Raw genomic sequence first — 19,542 nt, 5'->3', positions numbered from 1 at the left:
GCTGCATGTGCCGCGGCTGTGTGACAGGCACTACACATGCATGGCGAGGCCAACAAATAGGCCTTGGATGTGCATGTGTTCTGCCTGTCACACAGCCTCTGAACATGTGGCTGCAGATCATAATCCGCAGTCCATGAAGCCGGGGCCCATATGCTACTAGTCTGCAAGTGTTTTGCTTGACAAGGAGGGAGACGATCATGTTCGCTCAACTCTAGTGAGTTACACTATTGAACTCAGGATGCTGGAATACGTCCAGAGTCAAATAGTGGCGACACTTGGCCACGTGAACATTGCTACTGTCAAGGTGAAAAGATATATCTTTATACACTTTTTGTACTGTTATATTCTTATACTGTGAAACAATAAGTTTTCCCCTTGCTTGCAGATGCTAATGTAACTGTATTTAAAATGGCTGCCAGTATTCACCTATGCCCTACTTTTTGTCTCTGAGAAACCAAGTATCATTTCTTCTGAAATCGAAACTTGAGGAATGTGAAGAGAGGAGGATTTACCAGAAGACATCAGGACAAATCAGAAAGACTGAATACTAGATATGTACTGCTTAAACCCCGCCTATTGCATTCCTTTTTCTAAAACAATATAGTACTGCGTATCCGGAAATAAAGTCAGTTGCTGTGATCGTTGCTCACACTTGTAGACGCACAAGCATCAACTGAGATTGAACCAGCTCCTTGTCTGACTCATTCTTACCCGGTACCATATGCTCTGCTCATACTTTAATTTGGGATGACTGGTGAATGAGGGTTATTGTCGTGACGACCCCGACAATTTGGTGCCCAACGTGGGGCGTGGCCAGCAATCCGAGACCCCCTGGACCCATTCCTGGATGTCCGTGGACGACACCCGTAGTGGCTGACCTTGAGGACTGATCACCCTCCAAACACGGTAAGTGGAGATCATATACTTTGTATGTGTCACACTTGCTAGTGTCTCAGCCGCTATTGGTTTGTCTGTGGTCTCCTTGGATCTGAGGGGTGACCGGTCGAGTGGTGAGAGCGAGCGCAATCCCGTGCCACGCTCTGAACCAGCAACTGAGAGACGTCGCATCCTGCGCGTCCTCGTGTACACCACACCTCCTCCACCGGTCATTGTACTCCATTCAACCACCCTACCCGTGACTATTGTCTAGTAGTGAAGTGGAGTGAAAGATTGATCAAGTTGTAGATTGTGGGGCGGCTTAGTGAAAGGGATAGGAGACGCAGCCTCTGTGATATTGTACCAACTAGGTAATTAAGACGTCCCGAGATGGGACCACCTGTATTTCTGTGGAGGGCTCTCACTAGGAGACCGCCTCCCGACTGTTTAGAATATCGTGACAGGACAGACTGTAATCACTGGTGTTCAGGTTAGGGACAGGATATCGAGCGCGAGGCTCTTTATTCCTAATACGTTGAACGAGAGGCTCCGTATTTTAGGACCCAGTGTTGTCGCTGTCAGCGATCCTGAGCTGCAGCAGGGCGTAGTATTCTGTGAAGTTATGCTGCGTCTCTTAAAGCAGAAGTCTGTGCCCCACAAGTTAAGTGAGGATGCTGTGAAAGTCAAGACAATAGTAGAGTCACGGGAGGGCAAGAAGGCAGTCAAGAATGTTGAGAGGTTGTACAAGTATGTAGGACTGCCCTCGTCAGGGAGATTGCAGCCGTCTACATGGCACAATCTCATAGAGAACAAAGGGGCATGTTGAAGGATAAAGGATTGTTAGAACAAGCGCAAGCTCATTTACGAGTTGCGCGAGGCTTAAAGAACGAAGGATGGAAAGAGGTTGATGGAGAGGGAGGATCAGAGGAAGGTTTTGTAGAAATTAAGTCTGAGAACTGCTGTATTCCGTTTCTGTGTTTATTTTTAAAATACCCGATGGGAGGGGTCAAACAGCTGCGTTATTGCTTTCTCTGTGTTGAGGAATGCTGTGATTTTTCTTATCTCTGTGTCCCTGGAATGGAGGGGGCACATACTGTAGCTGCTCTCTCTCTCTGTATTTTCTTGGTGTAGTACGCGCTGGTAGATCTGTGTTTTTGTTTAAAGCGACAATATTGTTTTGAAGTACAAAGAAATATTGTAAATTGAAAGTGAAATCTAGTGCCTAGTTTTAGAAGGAAACTTGTAAGTGATCGTTTGGTTATCAGTGTAATTGAAAGATTGGTAAAAGATTAATCTGCTTCAAGTTGAGTGGTTGATATATAGCAAATTGAGGATCAACAGAGGATGTGAATTCTGATTGTTTTTGCTACGTTGTAAAAGAAAAGTTGTCTATTACTATGACAAAAAAAAAAAAACTGGATGTTTTGTGGTGCAAGAAGGAACTGAGAAAGTGACTGGGATTAATGTGTCAGGAAAGCAAACAATCAAAAATTTGAAACAGGGGGGCTCCCTGTTAGATGATATGGTCCCTCCCCAGGAAAATTAAGCCTCTACTCCCGACTGTAAGCCCTGTGCCCTTTGGCCCCAAGGCACCAATATATCCTGGACTGCCGAGAAGTTCTATGGGCGTCTTATGGTAGTATTTAAAGATCGTGGAATCTAATTGTAACAAAAAGCCCATTCTGTATCAGCAGGGAAATTAAAGGTTAAATCAGCAGCCGCAGCGATTCTTACTCGCTCTCTAGCCCCCACCGCAGTACAAGGACGCAGCTCCATTCCTTATCAGTGGCCCATGTAACAGATTTCAGCTCCTGCCCTCCTCCCACCATACACAAATCCAGTCTCACATTCCAATATCCCTTTTTAAACCTATGTCTGGGAATCTCCCTCCCAAGCCCTGTCATGTCAATTCTCAGACCAAGAGCTTGTTTTAATCGGTGTAAATGGCAGACCCCCCAGCCCGGAAAGGCCCCTAGACCTCCTCTTCCCGTGAAACCTTCACACCTACAAGGCCAGACTCTCCAAGAACCTGAAGTTTGGTTCCCCTGTCATTCACGCTACTTCATCACACCTCAGGGTTCCCAGGTTCTTTTCTCAGTGGGGTATGGGGATATAATTACCCACCAGGTGGGAGCGATAGTGAACTCAGCCAACTCTACCCTGTCACATAGAGGTGGTTTGGCCCAACAGATAGCAAGAAAAAAAGGGAGGCCCAGTCATAGCCCAAGAGTGTCAGGCCTACCTTGCCGTTTATGGCCCCTTGCAACCAGGAGACGCTATGTCCACCCAAGGAGGGAATTTACCCTGTGATATATTGTTACACACTGCAGGCCCCGTATATGATTACAAGACACCCGAGCACTGCCGTACAGTATTGCAGACTGCCTTGCAGACAGTACTCACCTATGCAGGATATGCTACGGGTGTGCTGACTCAGCTTCATGGAGACAAACAGAGACCTGTTGCTTATTGCAGCGGCCGCTTGGATACAGTGGCAAGAGGAAGTCCCTCTTGTGTTCGGGCCGTGTTGTCTGTCCAGCTGTTGCTACACAAGTTTTCAGAGATTGTTTTGGATCACCCACTGACGGTCCATACTCCACATGATGCACATAGTATCCTTAACCAAGTACAACCTATCACCTGTCCATGGCCAGACAGCTGCGTCTTCAGTGTGCTATTCTCATGTCTACTAATGTGACTTTGAAAAGGTACACTGTCCTAAACCCCGCTACTCTTCTCTCGTTCCTATGGATCCAAATGGGGGAGGAGTAGGTGACATGGAAAGGAACACTTTTTCTTTCTAGAATGGATCCAGAGGAACAAGATCAGGTTTCCAAACCACATGATTGTCTAGAATTGATGTCTCAGGAAACGGCTGGTCTCCCTACTGTCTCTAGTGTGCCAATACCTAATGCTGATTTTGAGCTTTTTGTAGATGGATCCTGTCACCAAGATGACCAAGGACACTTCTGTACCAGATATGCTGTGGTCTCAGAACATGAGGTAATCAAGGCAGAGTCAATGCCAGCTCATATGTCTGCACAAGAAGCAGAGCTCAAGGCGCTCATAGAAGCGTGCAAACTAGCAGAAGGTAAGACTGTAAATATCTACACTGATTCCAGGTATGCTTTTGGCATTGCACACGATTATGGGCCTATCTGGAGAGCCAGGGCTTTCCTGACAGCAAATGGCCACCCCATTAAACATGCTGAGGCAGTCCAGCAACTTATGAATGCACTACAGCTTCCCACCCAAGCAGGCATCATAAAGGTAAAGGCACATACCAAAGGCACTGATGGACAGACAAGGGGTAACGCACTGGCAGACCAGGCTGCCAAGAAAGCAGCAAGCACTCCTGTAGCCTCTAGAGTACATCACCTAGACACCCCACCATCTCCACTTGTGTCAAAAGACATCTTAGCCCGGTTACAAGAACAGGCAAGTAAGGAGGAGAAAGATAGGTGGCAAAAGATAGGGGCTTGCTCTGATACCGTCACTCGGCTATGGGGGAGGGGAGAAAAGGTCTGCCTACCACAGGTACTGTACCCAATGATGGCACAGGTTCTGCACGGGAATGTGTACCACTCGAAGACGGCCATGTGTGACAACCTACAGAAACAATGGATTGCCCCCGGGTTTTCCACCTGCGCAGAAGGGCAGGTACAGAGCTGCATGATATGTGTCACACATAATCAGGGTAGGGCAGTGAAAACTCCATCCAAACACACTCCGCGGCCCCTTTACCCATTCCAGAGACTGCAGATTGATTATATTCAGTTACCCAGGGTAGGGACGTATGAGTATGTGTTGGTCTGCATTGATTTATTTTCAGGTTGGCCAGAAGCCTACCCAGTTGCCAAAGCTACGGCTAAGACAACGGCGAAGAAACTGATGGCTGAGATCATATGCAGGTATGGAGTTCCTGAAGTCATTGAAAGCGATTGGGGTTCCCATTTTACTGGAGTGATCATGTCAGAGGTAATGGCAGCACTGGGGGTAAGTCAAGCATTGCATACTCCATGCACAGAGTAGTGGAAAAGTGGAGAGACTAAATGGAACTTTTAAGCCTAAAATCCAGAAGGCAGTGGCAGAGACTGGTAAACCATGGACAGAATGCCTTCCTCTGGCTTTGTTTTCAGTAAGATATACCCCAAACAGGAAGACAGGACTGTCACCCTATGAGATTCTGTTTGGCAGGGGCCCCAATTTTGGATGTTTCTTTCCACAACAGTTGCAACTCAAGTACCAGGGCATGACTAGCTATGTGCAGGCCTTACATGGACACCTTGCCAAAGTGCATTTAACTGTCTTCAGTTCTCTTCCAGACCCAGACAAGGATCCTGGACACCATCCCTTTGAGCCAGGAGACTGGGTAGTGATAAAGCGGCACGTCCGGAAGAGCCTGGAACCAAAATTTGACGGACCATACCAAGTGCTCCTGACCACAGCCACAGCTGTCAAGCTTGAAGGAAAGAGCACCTGGATCCACGCCTCACACTGTAAAAGAGACCAAACCAGCGTTTAGTCACAGTAGTGACTGAAGGGAAATGTTGCTGTTGTTTTTGGTCCTGGGGCCAGGGGCCATCCTCGCCCCTACCTCTTCGGCCCCTATTGTAAATAAGAATCCTGGTCCCACTATCCTCTGGGTAAACCTGACAGCCCCGGTAAATATCTGGCGATTTGATTTCTGCGATGTAGTCAAGTGCCTCGAGACTCAACGGGTGGTAGAGGGAATCATCCAGTTTTATATATGTGTTACCAGAAATGACAACAATAATTGTTATTATTGGTCAGATGCTGCCTGGAATACGGGGGATGATTGGGGATATAAACCTAGCGAAGCCATGTTCCCTAAGGATGGGACGGGTAGGAGTCTTCATGGGACAATGCATCTAACAGCCCTTCTGCAACCACTTAGGGGCTGTAAATGGGGTAGAAACTGTCACCCCCTCCTCCTAAATCTTGAAAGCCCCCAATCTGCTGACCTGCAGACGTTTGCACTGGGAAGGCATTTTCATAATGTATTTAATGGTGGATACTATGGGAATTTAGGCCATATACAGCTCCAGGATATTAGCTTCAGACCAACCAAGGCCCCCGTTACCAGTACAGCTAAAACAGGCCCAGGTGAGCGTTTGCAAAATGTAGTTAACGAAGTAATCCCTATTCCAGGTCTCAGTTGGCAAGAAGTTTTCTCTATAGAAAAACAAACAGCCCCAAGGAAAAACTTATGGTTAGAATGGGTGAGATACAATGTAAGAGTCCAGAATATCTCTGTAGGATGTATTGCTTGTGCTGCTGCGAATACACATCTCTACACACATGCACTGCTTTTTCCTGATGACAACACCACTGCCTGTGTCATGAATCTGTTGAAAGGTCTGAAGCCCACTGATTGCCCAGATTACGTCCCACTAATTCATGAGGAACCCAAACTAAAGGTCCCAGGAGAAGTAACCGTATTAGCTGACAATTACACCTGCTATAATTCCCACGACACCACAGGTACACCAGTAGGGATCTTCGAGACAGGTTTCTGTAAAGAGAACAGTTCTCTAGATACTGACTTGCTAATTAAACATACACAATATATGTACGATATTTATTGGTTATGTGGAGATGGTAAGCTCCGTCCTAGGTTGCCTAATGCCTGGACAGGTCAATGCACCCTTGTTAAACTAGCTATGCAGGTTAAGATTTTACCTTGGGATCCAGAGACACCTGATGAACCTACCAGAAGGAGGAGAAGCCTTGATCAGCTCCATATGAGTTATGAAGAAGATCCACTAGTATATATTGATGCTATTGGAGTGCCAAGGGGGTGCCTGACCAGTTTAAAGCCCAGAACCAGATCTATGCCGGCTTTGCTTCTTTGATCCCACAGGTGCAGATTAATAAAAATGTTGATTGGATCAATTACATATATTACAGTGAACAAAGATTTGTCAATTTTAGCCAAGATGCCTTTCAGGGTATAGTTGAGGAATTGAGCCCTAACACTAGAATGACCCTCCAAAACCGACTAGCCCTTGATATGATTTTAGCTGAGAAAGGAGGAGTCTGTGGGATGGTAGGAGAAGAATGTTGTACCTATATCCCTCAGAACTCTGGAGTGAATGGAAAAACCATGATAGCTCTTAAAAAGATAACTGGGTTAGCAGCAGAATTGAAAACTAATGCTGGAGTAGACACATCTTTCTTTTCCAGCTGGTTGGGTGGGCTCAAGGGATTCCTTCAACAAGCTTGTCTGGTACTGATTGCCCTCCTTATAATTGGATCGATAATTCTCTGTTGTGTTATTCCCTTGTATAAAAAGGTTATTGCCAAAGCAATTCCGACTGGCACCTTCCTCAATCAAGAAGTAGACCCACTAGAGTACGATGGTACTGATCCAGGGGAGATCCCTAAGTACGTCCCCCTCAAGAAATTAGACAAAACCCCCTAATCTCAGATGACGCTAAGAGACTTAGTTTAGGGACAGTGGGAGAACTCCATGTGAGGTTAGTGAAGGGTTCAGCTGCCTGGAGGCCTCTCGCAAGGGGAGAGCTTCTGAGGTGTCTGGATGAAGAAATCCACCTCCCCTTTCCCCATCACATGGACAGTCTCGAAGGATCTTTCTTGAAGGGAAAAACTTAGTGTTTAGGGGGGATTGTCAAGGTGAAAAGATATATCTTTATACACTTTTTGTACTGTTATATTCTTATACTGTGAAACAATAAGTTTTCCCCTTGCTTGCAGATGCTAATGTAACTGTATTTAAAATGGCTGCCAGTATTCACCTATGCCCTACTTTTTATCTCTGAGAAACCAAGTATCATTTCTTCTGAAATCGAAACTTGAGGAATGTGAAGAGAGGAGGATTTACCAGAAGACATCAGGACAAATCAGAAAGACTGAATACTAGATATGTACTGCTTAAACCCCGCCTATTGCATTCCTTATTCTAAAACAATATAGTACTGCATATCCGGAAATAAAGTCAGTTGCTGTGATCGTTGCTGACACTTGTAGACGCACGAGCATCAACTGAGATTGAACCAGCTCCTTGTCTGACTCATTCTTACCCGGTACCATATGCTCTGCTCATACTTTAATTTGGGATGACTGGTGAATGAGGGTTATTGTCGTGACGACCCCGACACTACCACCTCACCTGACCAATAACCTTAAGGTACCGTTACACTAAACGATTAACCAACGATCACGACCAGCGATACGACCTGGCCGTGATCATTGTTAAGTCGTTGTGTGGTTGCTGGAGAGCTGTCACACAGACAGCTCTCCAGCGACCAACAATGACGAAGTCCCCGTGTAACCAGGGTAAACATCGGGTTACTAAGCGCAGGGCCGCGCTTAGTAACCCGATGTTTACCCTGTTTACCATTGTAAATGTTTAACAAAAAAAAAAAACATACTTACATTACGGTGTCTGCCACGTCCATCGCCGTCAGCTTCCCGCACTGTGCCAGCCCTAAAGCACAGCACAGCGTTGACATCACCGGTGTGCTCTGCTTTTAATTTACGGCCAGGACTCACAGTGTCAGTCAGTGCGGGAAGATGACGGCGAGGGACGTGGCAGACACCGGAATGTAAGTATGTACTGTTTTTTTTTTTTACTGTTATAATGGTAAGCAGGGTAAACATCGGGTTACTAAGCGGCCCTGCGCTTAGTAACCAGATATTTACCCTGGTTACCAGTGAAGACATCGCTGGATCGGTGTCACACATGCCGATCCAGCGATGACAGCGGGTGATCAGTAACCAAAAAAAGGTCCTGATCATTCACAGCGACCTACGATCTCCCAGCAGGGGCCTGATCGTTGGTCGCTGTCACGCATAACGATTTAATTAACTATACCGTTGCTACATCACAAAAAGCAACGATATCGTTAACAAAATCGTTATGTGTGACGGTACCTTTACAGTAGGTTTGAAAATTGATATATTTTTTAATCCTCTTTGTGTTTGTAACACCTCATAGTGCAATGAGAGACAGCCAAAAAAAAATTACAACAAACTGGATAAAATTGTGTCAGACATTGCAGATATGAGGTGTTAAAAACACAAGATTTGTGTGTACGGCGCACGGTGTGAGTTTGTGCAAACTTTATTGTAGACCAAGAAACTCAAATTGTGATATCAAAATAACAATTTTATTAAGGGTGACACAAAAAGAAAAATGGGGAAAGGTTCTAAGGGGTAGGAACTTCGGCAATTAAGGGGGATTGATATCCACCAGTTTGGGAGTGGGTGGAGGAGGAGGAGGAGGAACCACCACACTGCACAATGCTTGAAGGTATGCCAACGCAGGAGGGGAGGGAGGAGGCACGACCAGTGTCCTTGGCACTGTGGACTGGCTCTGGCTACTCCTGCTCCGGCTAGACCCCGGCCGAGAGCTCGGTGTTGTTATTGGAGCAGCCAGAGCCGCCGTAGATGTTCTTGTTTTTGGCCGTTTTCTCCTCTCTTCCTCTGGGTGTTGTTCTGCGTGGCGTCTTTGTGTCCTTGAAGGAGCAGGACTTTGCGGCTCTGTTCTATGGTGTCGGTGGCGGCGGCGGTGGCCCTCGGCACGCGGAGCTCTGTGTGGGTGCTCTGCAGCAGGAGTCGGAGTCATGCTAGCCAGCGATGGTACTACGGGCATTGTAGTTGCTGACTGCATGACCCGAGCCTGCTGCAGAGCAGTCACGTAGGCATTGTTGGAGGCCTGCATCACCGAAATCTGGAGTTCCGGCGTAAGATGTTCCACCATGCCCTTCGCAATGGCACTAAAGAAATGTTTTGCCGGCCTCGAGAGCTCGGATTCCATAGTTTCAAGGCGCCGGTCGATATTGGACAGAGCTGTGTCCATTCTATCGCCCAGCGCCTTGAAACAATTCTGGAAGACCGTGCTCAAATGTAAAAATTCGGGCATTGGCGGCCTGTCCGAGGCCCACTGATGCTGTCGGGAATACCCGAAGGAAGGAGCGCCAGTGGCCTCGGCCAGGGGAACATCTGATGGACCGGCTGCCAGTTCTCCAGATGGTGGTGCAAGCCTACTCTCGCTGTGGAATGGCTGTGACGGGTCAGATGGCGATTCACGAAGGACCGCTCCAGAGGGCCGAACAGGCTCGAGAGTGCTGCTGTGTGTTCTGTGAAAACATAAGGAAAACATTAGTATACAAAATATAACATTTCACATTCGCCACCTCCTGTGTGTAATAAAAAGTTACCATTGCATCACACACTGTAAAGGGTCACTTCCGTCTGTCAGTCCTAACGGTATTATTTGCTGATTGTTACGGCCAGCTGCCTGTCATGGCTGACGCGACCAATCAGCGCCGGGCACAGCCCTGAATTAAATGGCCACTCCTTACTCCCCGCAGTGAATGCCTGTCGCCCGCATACTACACCCTTTGTCATCGATAAACACTTACCGGCGGTAACCGTTGCCGCCGTAAGATGTAACCAAATTTTTACTATTGACACTGCCTATACCGCATCAATATTAAAAATTTAAAACTTTAAAAAAAAAAAAATTACCATGCTATACTTACCCATGGTTGTCGTTTGTAACGGCCGCCATGGTTTACGGTTATCGTCGGAACTGCCATGACGTCATGGTCATGTGACCGAGACGTCACCACAGGTCCTGCGATCAGACCAACCCTGGGAACAGAACCTGCCGTGGACTACAAGGTCTCCCGTGTCTATTATGTTAATTTTTTATTTGAAACTGTGATAAACCTGGATGGGCAATATACTACGCCACTATGAAATATTGCGGCTGGCCAATATACTTTGTGTCTGTGTGCTGTATACTACGTCACTGGGCAATATACTAAATGGCTGGGCAATAAACTACGTGGCTGGGGAATATACTACGTGAATATGCATGTTGTGCAATACCCAATGTGTGGGAATAGGTATACTTACTGTCGGCGGGCAAGGACTGGTCTCAGGAACTGAAGAATTCTGCCGTACTTGTATGTTGATGTCCCTGCCGCAGCAGCACCACTACGAGTCTGTCCCTCCTTCCGCAGGCCCTGATTGAAACGGTCCTTCATGGAGCGCCATCTGGTCTTCAATTTTTTGACTGTGAAAAAGGCAAACAAAAAATAAAGGTGAGAAAACTTTTTTTTTAAATTGATACCGCAACCGTGTGCGATGCTACAAAAGTAGAACACATCACAGACGGTTGGGTATCCTGGCATGATGGGTCAGAGCGGCATTTCGGCAATACTTACCAAATTTATCTTTGTCCGTGGGTGAAGCGCTGTCAAAGCCATCCCACAGTGATTTGGCCACCTCAGCCCACATACGTCTCAAAACCACCTGGTCCGCGTGCCGGGGGTCACGGCTGTCCCACAACGGGCCTCGCTCCTGGATAGAGGCGACCATGATGTCAATGTCTATGCCCTCATCCTGGTCCCGTTGTGAAACCTAGAATAATTGGAAAACATTAATGTTTGCAATATAAATAAAATTTGGCCTCCCTCCCTCCTCCCCACCCCTCCCCCCCCCAAAAAAAAAAAAAAAAATGTAAGAAAAAAAAAAAATTACTAGGTTGTTTTAAAAAATACTTACTCGCTGTCTTGACACCTCAGCTTGGCCCCGAGGTCGCTGCTCCTGCTGGTTCTGTTCCTCCTCACTTGAAGAAGCCTGGAAAATAGTGATTAAAAATTGAGTGACACGTCTACCGAATAGTAAGCAACAGTAGATCATGTACTCACCGGACTCTCCAGCGGTGTCGTGTGGCTCGAGTCGCTGGCCATTGTAATAAGATGAAATTCTGAAATGAAAAAAAGTAAATTATTTGACTATGCACAATACAGAGGCACATATAGGAAAATATCAAAAAATCCATACATTAACATTACGACCACAACGAACAGTGCACTCATAGTACAAAGACACAGATTTTTATCAACAAAAAATTTACAACATTGATTTCCAAAAGGCCCAAGAAAAAGCAAACCATACCGCCATACGTTACAATAGAAAAAAATAACAAAATAAATAAAAGAGTACGGCTACATATGAAGCCAAGAAATTCATCAGAACATGATTAAAAAAGAAAACATTTCTATTTTAAAAAAAACACAGTGGAACAACCGCATGCACGGAACAACCCAAAATAAACAGCACAATAGATTTAAGAAAAAAAAAAATAACAACCCCCCCCCCAAAAAAAAGGAATGAAAAGTCAATCCTGGATACACCACCACTTGCATCCCATGCGTTGTCAATTGGTTTCAATGGGGATTGTAACGCAATTACGACGCACGGGCGACGCAAGTGCGACGCACGCGTTTTTACGACGCTACAAAACTGCAACATGTAGCGTCGACCGCGCCCCGCCAGGTGCGGCCAAACGACGCATGCGTCGTACAACGCACCAAAACGCATGACAACGCATGTCCATGCGCCCCCAATGTTAACCCCTTCGAGACATGCGCCGTACTATTACTGCGCTGCCGACACTGCATTTGTGCCAGCCGCAGTAGTAGTACGGCGCATCGATCACCGCGGTCTCGCGCTGAGCGCCGCGGTGATCGGGTGCGGGTGTCAGCTGTATATGACAGCTGACACCCCGCAGCAATGCCCACGATCGGCGCTATCGCCGATCGCGGGCATTTAACCCCTCTGATGCCGCTGTCAATAGTGACAGCGGCCTAGAGGGGGATCGCGCAGGGACGGGGGCTCCCTGCGCTCTCCCACCGGAGCAGCGCGATGAGATCACGCTGCTCCGGTGACCTGGAAGGAGTCCCCGGATCCAAGATGGCCGCGGGACTCCTTCCGGGTCATTTACTGACCTGGCTTGCCGGCGCCTGCTGAGAGCTGCTGAGAGCAGGCGCCGGCAAGCCTCTGTACCGTGCCTGTCAGATCGTTCATCTGACAGAGTGCTATGCACACTGTCAGATCAACGATCTGATCTAAAACAGTGATGTCCCACCCTGGGACAATGGTAAAAAGTTTAAAAAAATAAAAAATAGGATGTATAAAAATAAAATAAAAAAATCCCCAAATAAAGAAAAAAAAACATTTCCCAATATATCCATTTATTTTTGTAAATAAAAAAAAAACCAATAAAAGTACACATATTTGGTATCGCCGCGTCCGTAACGACCCGCTCTATAAAACTATCCCACTAGTTAACACCTTCAATGAACACCGCAAAAAAAAAAACAAGGTAAAAAACAATGCTTTATTATCATACCGCCAAACAAAAAGTGGAATAACACGCGATCAAAAAGACGGATATAAATAACCATGGTACCGCTGAAAACGTCATCTTGTCCCGCAAAAAAAAAGCCGCCATACAGCATCATCAGCAGAAAAATAAAAAAGTTATAGCTCTCAGAATAAAGCGATGCAAGAACAGTTATTTTTTTATATAAAATAGTTTTTATTGTGTAAAAGCGCCAAAACATAAAAAAATGACATAAATGAGGTATCGCTGTAATCGTACTGACCTGAAGAATAAAACTGCTTTATCCTTTTTACCAAACGCGGAACGGTATAAACGCCCCCCCTAAAAGAATTTCAGGAATTGCTGGTTTTTGTTCATTCCGCCTCCCAAAAATCGGAATAAAAAGCGATCAAAAAATGTCATGTGCCCAAAAATGGTACCAATAAAAACGTCAACTCGTCCCGCAAAAAACAAGATCTCACATGACTCTCTGGACCAAAATATGGAAAAATTATAGCTCTCCAAATGTGGTGATGCAAAAACTATTTTTTGCAATAAAAAGCAGTGTGTAATGGCTGCCAATCATAAAAATCCGCCAAAAAAATGCTATAACAGTAAATCAAACCCCCCTTCATCACCCCCTTAGTTAGGGAAAAATAATAAAATTTAAAAAAATATATTTATTTCCATTTTCCCGTTAGGCTACTTTCACACTAGCGTCGGTACGGGGCAGTCGCGCTGCGTCGGCCCGATGTACCGACGCATACTGTGCAAGCGCCGCACAACGGGGGCAGCGGATGCTGTTTTTCCACGCATCCGCTGCCCCATTGTGAGGTGCGGGGAGGTGGGGGCGGAGTTCCAGCCACGCATGCGCGGTCGGAAATGGCGGATCGTCGGCACAAAAAAAGTTACATGCAACGTTTTTTTGCTGCCGGCGGTCCGCCACAACACGACGCAACCGTCGCACGACGGTTGCGACGTGTGTCAATACGTCAAAGTGCGTCACTAATGTTAGTCTATGGGGAAAAAACGCATCCTGCAGATGACTTTGCAGGATGCGTTTTTTGGCCAAAACGACGCATTGCGACGTATGCAAAAAAACGCTAGTGTGAAAGTAGCGCTAGGGTTAGGACTAGGGTTAGGGCTAGGGTTGGGGTTAGGGCTAGGGTTAGGGTTGGGGTTAGGGTTTCAGTTAGAATTGGGGAGTTTCCACTGTTTAGGCACATCAGGGGCTCTCCAAACGCGACATGGCGTCCGATCTCAATTCCAGCCAATTCTTCTTTGAAAAACTAAAACAGTGCTCCTTCCCTTCCGAGTTCTCCTGTGCGCCCAAACAGTGGTTCCCCCCAACATATGGGGTATCAGCGTTCTCAGGACAAGTTGGACAACAACTTTTGGGGTCCAATTTGTCCTGTTACCCTTGGGAAAATAAAAACGTGGGGGCTAAAATATCATTTTCGTGGAAAAAAATATATTTTTTATTTTCACGGCTCTGCGTGATAAACTGTAGTGAAACACTTGTTGGTTCAAAGTTCTCACAACACATCTAGATAAGTTCCGTGGGGGGTCTAGTTTCCAATATGGGGTCACTTGTGGGGGGTTTCTACTGTTTAGGTACATCAGGGGCTCTGCAAATGCAACATGACACCTGCAGACCAATCCATCTAAGTCTGCATTTCAAACGGCGCTCCTTCCTTTCCGAGCTCTGCCGTGCGCCCAAACAGTGGTTCCCCCCAACATATGGGGTATCAGCATTCTCAGGACAAGTTGGACAACAACTTTTGGGGTCCAATTTGTCCTGTTACCCTTAGGAAAATAAAAACGTGGGGGCTAAAATATCATTTTCGTGGAAAAAAAAATATTTTTTATTTTCACGGCTCTGCGTGATAAACTGTAGTGAAACACTTGTTGGTTCAAAGTTCTCACAACACATCTAGATAAGTTCCGTGGGGGGTCTAGTTCCCAATATGGGGTCACTTGGGGGTTTCTACTGTTTAGGTACATCAGGGGCTCTGCAAATGCAACAGGACACCTGCAGACCAATCCATCTAAGTCTGCATTTCAAACGGCGCTCCTTCCCTTCCGAGCTCTGCTGTGCGCCCAAACAGTGGTTCCCCCCAATGTATGGGGTATCAGCGTACTCAGGACAAATTGGACAATAACTTTTGTGGTCCAATTTCTCCTGTTACCCTTGGGGAAAAAAAAATTGCGGGCTAAAACATCATTTTGTGGAAAGAAAAAATGATTTTTTAATTTTCACAGCGCTACATTCTAAACTTTAGTGAAACAATTGGGGGTTAAAAGTGCTCACCACACATCTAGATAAGTTCCCTAGGGGGTCTTCTTTCCAAAATGGTGTCAATTGTGGGGGTTTCCACTGTTTAGGCACGTCAGGGGCTCTCCAAACACGACATGGATTTCGATCTCAATTCCAGCCAATTTTGCAAATGGCGCTCCTTCCCTTCCGAGCTCTGCCATGCGCCCAAACAGTGGTTTATCCCCATATATGAAGTATCAGCGTACTCAGGACAAATTGCACAACAACTTTTGGGGTCCAATTTATCCTGTTACCCTTGGGAAAATAAAAAATTTGGGGCAAAAATATCATTTTTTGTGAAAATTAATATGAATTTTTTTTTACGGCTCTACATTATAAACTTCTGTGAAGCACTTGGAGGTTCAAAGTGCTCACCACACATCTAGATTAGTTCCTTAGAGGGTCTACTTTCCAAAATGGTGTCAGTTGTGGGGGTTTCCTCTGTTTAGGCACATCAGGGGCTCTCCAATCGCGACATGGGTTCCGATCTCAATTCCAGCAAATCTTGCATTGAAAAGTCAAATGGCGCTCCTTCCCTTCCGAGCTCTGCCATGTGCCCAATCAATGGTTTACCCCAACATGTGGGGTATCGGCGTACTCAGGACAAATTGTACAGCGACTTTTTTGGTCCAATTTCTCCTGTTACCCTTGGTAAAATAAAACAAATTGGATCTGAAGCAAAATTTTGTGAAAAAAAAGTTAAATGTTCAATTTTTTTTAAACATTCCAAAAATTCCTGTGAAGCACCTGAAGGGTTAATAAACTTTTCGTATGTGGTTTTGAGTACCTTGAGGAGTGCAGTTTTTAGAATGGTGCCACTTTTGGGCATTTTCTGTCATATAGACCCCTCAAAGTCACTTCAAGTGTGAGGTGGTCCGTAAAAAAAATGGTTTTGCAAATTTTGTTGCAAAAATGAGAAATTGCTGGTCAACTTTTAACCCTTATAACTCCCTAACAAAAAAAAATTATGTTTCCAAAATGGTGCTGATGTAAAGCAGACATGTGGGAAATGTTGTTTATTAACTATATTATGTGATATAACTCTCTAATTTAAGGGCATAAAAACTAAAAGTTTGAAAATTGCTAAATTTTCATAATTTTCGACAAATTTTTGTTTTTTTTCACAAATAAATGCAAGTCATATCGAAGAAGTTTTACCACTATCATGAAGTACAATATGTCACGAGAAAACAATGTCAGAATCAGCAGGATCCGTTGAAGCGTTTCAGAGTTATGACCTCATAAAGTGACAGTGGTCAGAATTGTAAAAATTGGCCCTGTCACTTAGGTGAAAACAGGCTTTGGGGTGAAGGGGTTAAAGATAGGGGCGCATGACGCATGCGTCGTTATGCGTCGACGACGCTGCGTCGCAAGACGCAAATGTGAACGTAGCCTAAGTACCCTATGATATTTACATCTACTTTTACTATTTACTTACTGCAGGATATTTGATCATTTTGATTTTGTCCTAAGTTTTCTCTATGAAATGGCCACAGTGTGAACATGCTCATACACATTGCACGTATACCAATTTGGTTTCCGTCCCATTACTTTCTTGTTTGTTTTTGTTCATAGCATATACTGGGAAAGCTCAAGACATCCGTGCTAATTGCGTCATAGGGCACCACTAGGCAATGGCCAAAAGATCAGGAACGGCCTAGTAGCCTACATTATCCCACAAAAAAGTGTGCGTGGGGAAGAGGATGTGCTGTCCATTAGTGCCTTTGAAAAAGAGAAATGTATAGGATTCAAAACTGGCATAAATCATAGAAGCATGTATGCTGTAAACAGGGTGAAGACTTTTTAGAAAATTCCATAAAGGAAATCTTTTCCATAGATCCTTCCTCCAAAACAATATTACTCACAGACCGCCTGCCTCCATTGCAGAGTGGTATTCTGATCACTTTCTGTGAGGAGTAATAGAAGATTCACTTCTACCCGTATGACTAGAACATTGCATTAGTATTGGCACCACTCAATGCTGCACAATTTATACTCTATAAATACTCTACAGCGCCACCTGTTGGAAGTAGCGATCCTACAAATCACAATCAACCCTTTAACGAGTTGTGCAATATGACTTAGGATAAAAGCCAAATCAGTATCTCAATTTGCAGACACTATGATTCAGGCTGACGGCCCTCACCAGTGCAAAGTATGAGAACTGATTTGGCTAGGTGAGATTCTCAGGACTGAGTTCAAGTCCTCTTTTTCTCTGAGGATGCCTCCTTACCTTAACAAGCCAGAGCTGGTATGTCACTCTACATAAGGAGAAACCTTACCCCTTAGACCTCAGTCCAGAGCCTCTCACCTAGCCAAATCAGTTCTCATGCTTCACATGGACGAGGGCCAACAGCCAGAAACATCGTGTTGCAAATTGGATTCTGATTTGGCTTTTATCCTAAGTCATATTGCAAGACTTGTTAAAGGGGTTGATTGTGACTTGTAGGATCGCTACTTCCAACAGGTGGCGCTATAGAGTTCAAATCCTCACTGAAGAGGCAATTTGCATATTCAATTTCCCAGAGGAGCATTGCACAGCAAATAAGCCTCCTTAGGCTACGTTCACATTTGCGTTGTTGGGCGCAGCGTCGTCGACGGATACCGATGCATGCGTCATGCGCCCCTATCTTTAACATGGGGGGCGCATGGACATGCGCCGGTATGCGTTGTAATGTGTTTTAGGATGCATGCGTCATATTGATGCACAATACAGGGCGCAGAGGACGCTACTTGTAGCGTTTTCCCTGCGCCGAAACTCCTGATCTTTACTATCTTATGACAACGCATGCGTCACAAAACGCATAACGCAAAACGCTGCGTTGTGTACATGCGCTGTTGGTTGCGTCGCCGACGCTGCGCCCAACAACGCAAATATGAACGTAGCCTTACCTTCACAAGCCAGAGCTGGTATGTCACTCTCCACAAGGAGAAACCTTACCCCTTAGATCTCATTTTTCCAACAAATTTACAAAACTATTTTTTTTATGGATTAGATCACATGTGAAGTGACTTTGAGAGGCTTATATGACAGAAATTATCCCAAATTGATACCATTCTACAAACTGCACCTCTCAAAGTTCTCAATACCACATTCAAGGAGTTTATTAACCCGTCACACGTTTCACAGGGAAAAAAAGCAATGTGGAAGGAAAAAATAAACATTTTAATTTTTTCCCAGAAAAATGTTACTTTGGTGTCAAATTTTGGTATTTTCACAAGGGTAGCGGGAAATAACGAACAATACAATTTTTCTTATCACATTGAGCTCTGAATATAAAAATCAAATTTTTCCCTAAAAAAAACGTTTAAGCCCCACATTTTTTATTTTCACAATGGTAACAGGAGAAAATGGACCCCTAAGTTTGTTGTGTAATTTTTCCTGAGTGCGCAGATACCCCATATGTGGTGGAAAACTATTGTTTGGGCACATGGCAGAGCTCTGAAGGGAAGGAGCCATTTGACTTTCGGATCGTAAAATTGTCTGGAATAGATAGACACCATGTCACATTTGCTGAGCCCCGATGTGTTTAAAAAGTGGAAACCCCCCACCAGTGACCCCATTTTGGAAAAAAAATACATTTTGTACCCACAAACATATCCCTTTTGCCCCAGTTTTTACATGTTCACAAGGGTAACAGGGGAAAATTGACCATTTAGTTCGTCTTGAGTACACAGATACTCCATTTGTGGTGGAAAACTACTGTTTGGCGCTCCTTTCCTTCTGAGCCCTGACATGTGTCCAATTTAATTCTGGAGTGCAGTTTTTTCTGAAATAGATTGCATATGTAATTTCACATTTGAAGAGGCCTTGACATACAAAAACAGCAGAAACCCACACAAGTGACCATTTTGGAAACTGCACCTCTGAAGGAATTGATCTAGGGGTGTAGTGAGCATTTTTAATCCTAAAGTGATTCATAGAATTGTATAACATTGGGCTGAGTCAATGGAAAATTACCATTTTTCTCCACCAAAATGTTAGATTGGACTCAAGCTTTCAGTTTTCAAAAGGGATAATAGGAGAAAATAGACTACAAAATGTTACGCAATTTCTCTTAAGTGCGCCAATACACCATATGTGGTGGAATACTACTTTTGAGGCACAGTGCAAAGCTCAGAAGGGAAAGAGCACCATATTGGAGAGCACATTTTACTGGAATGGTTTGCGGGTGCCATGTCA

At 45.0% G+C, this 19,542-nt stretch overlaps 1 protein-coding gene across 1 annotated transcript; it reads left to right on the top strand.

The window, feature by feature from the left end:
• The first annotated feature begins 3,637 nt into the window (after positions 1-3,637).
• LOC143793990 (protein NYNRIN-like) lies at positions 3,638-5,695 on the top strand. Its single transcript, XM_077280904.1, has 2 exons — positions 3,638-3,879; positions 3,999-5,695. Exons 1-2 carry the CDS (start codon positions 3,812-3,814, stop codon positions 4,906-4,908), a joined length of 978 nt encoding a protein of 325 aa, XP_077137019.1. The 5' UTR covers positions 3,638-3,811; the 3' UTR covers positions 4,909-5,695.
• Positions 5,696-19,542: the final 13,847 nt, after the last annotated feature.

Source organism: Ranitomeya variabilis, chromosome 1 (genome assembly GCF_051348905.1).
Source record: "Ranitomeya variabilis isolate aRanVar5 chromosome 1, aRanVar5.hap1, whole genome shotgun sequence".
Classification (NCBI taxonomy): domain Eukaryota; kingdom Metazoa; phylum Chordata; class Amphibia; order Anura; family Dendrobatidae; genus Ranitomeya; species Ranitomeya variabilis.
The sequence above is the reverse complement of the archived record's forward strand: the minus strand, read 5'-3'. Positions and strand labels throughout refer to the sequence as shown.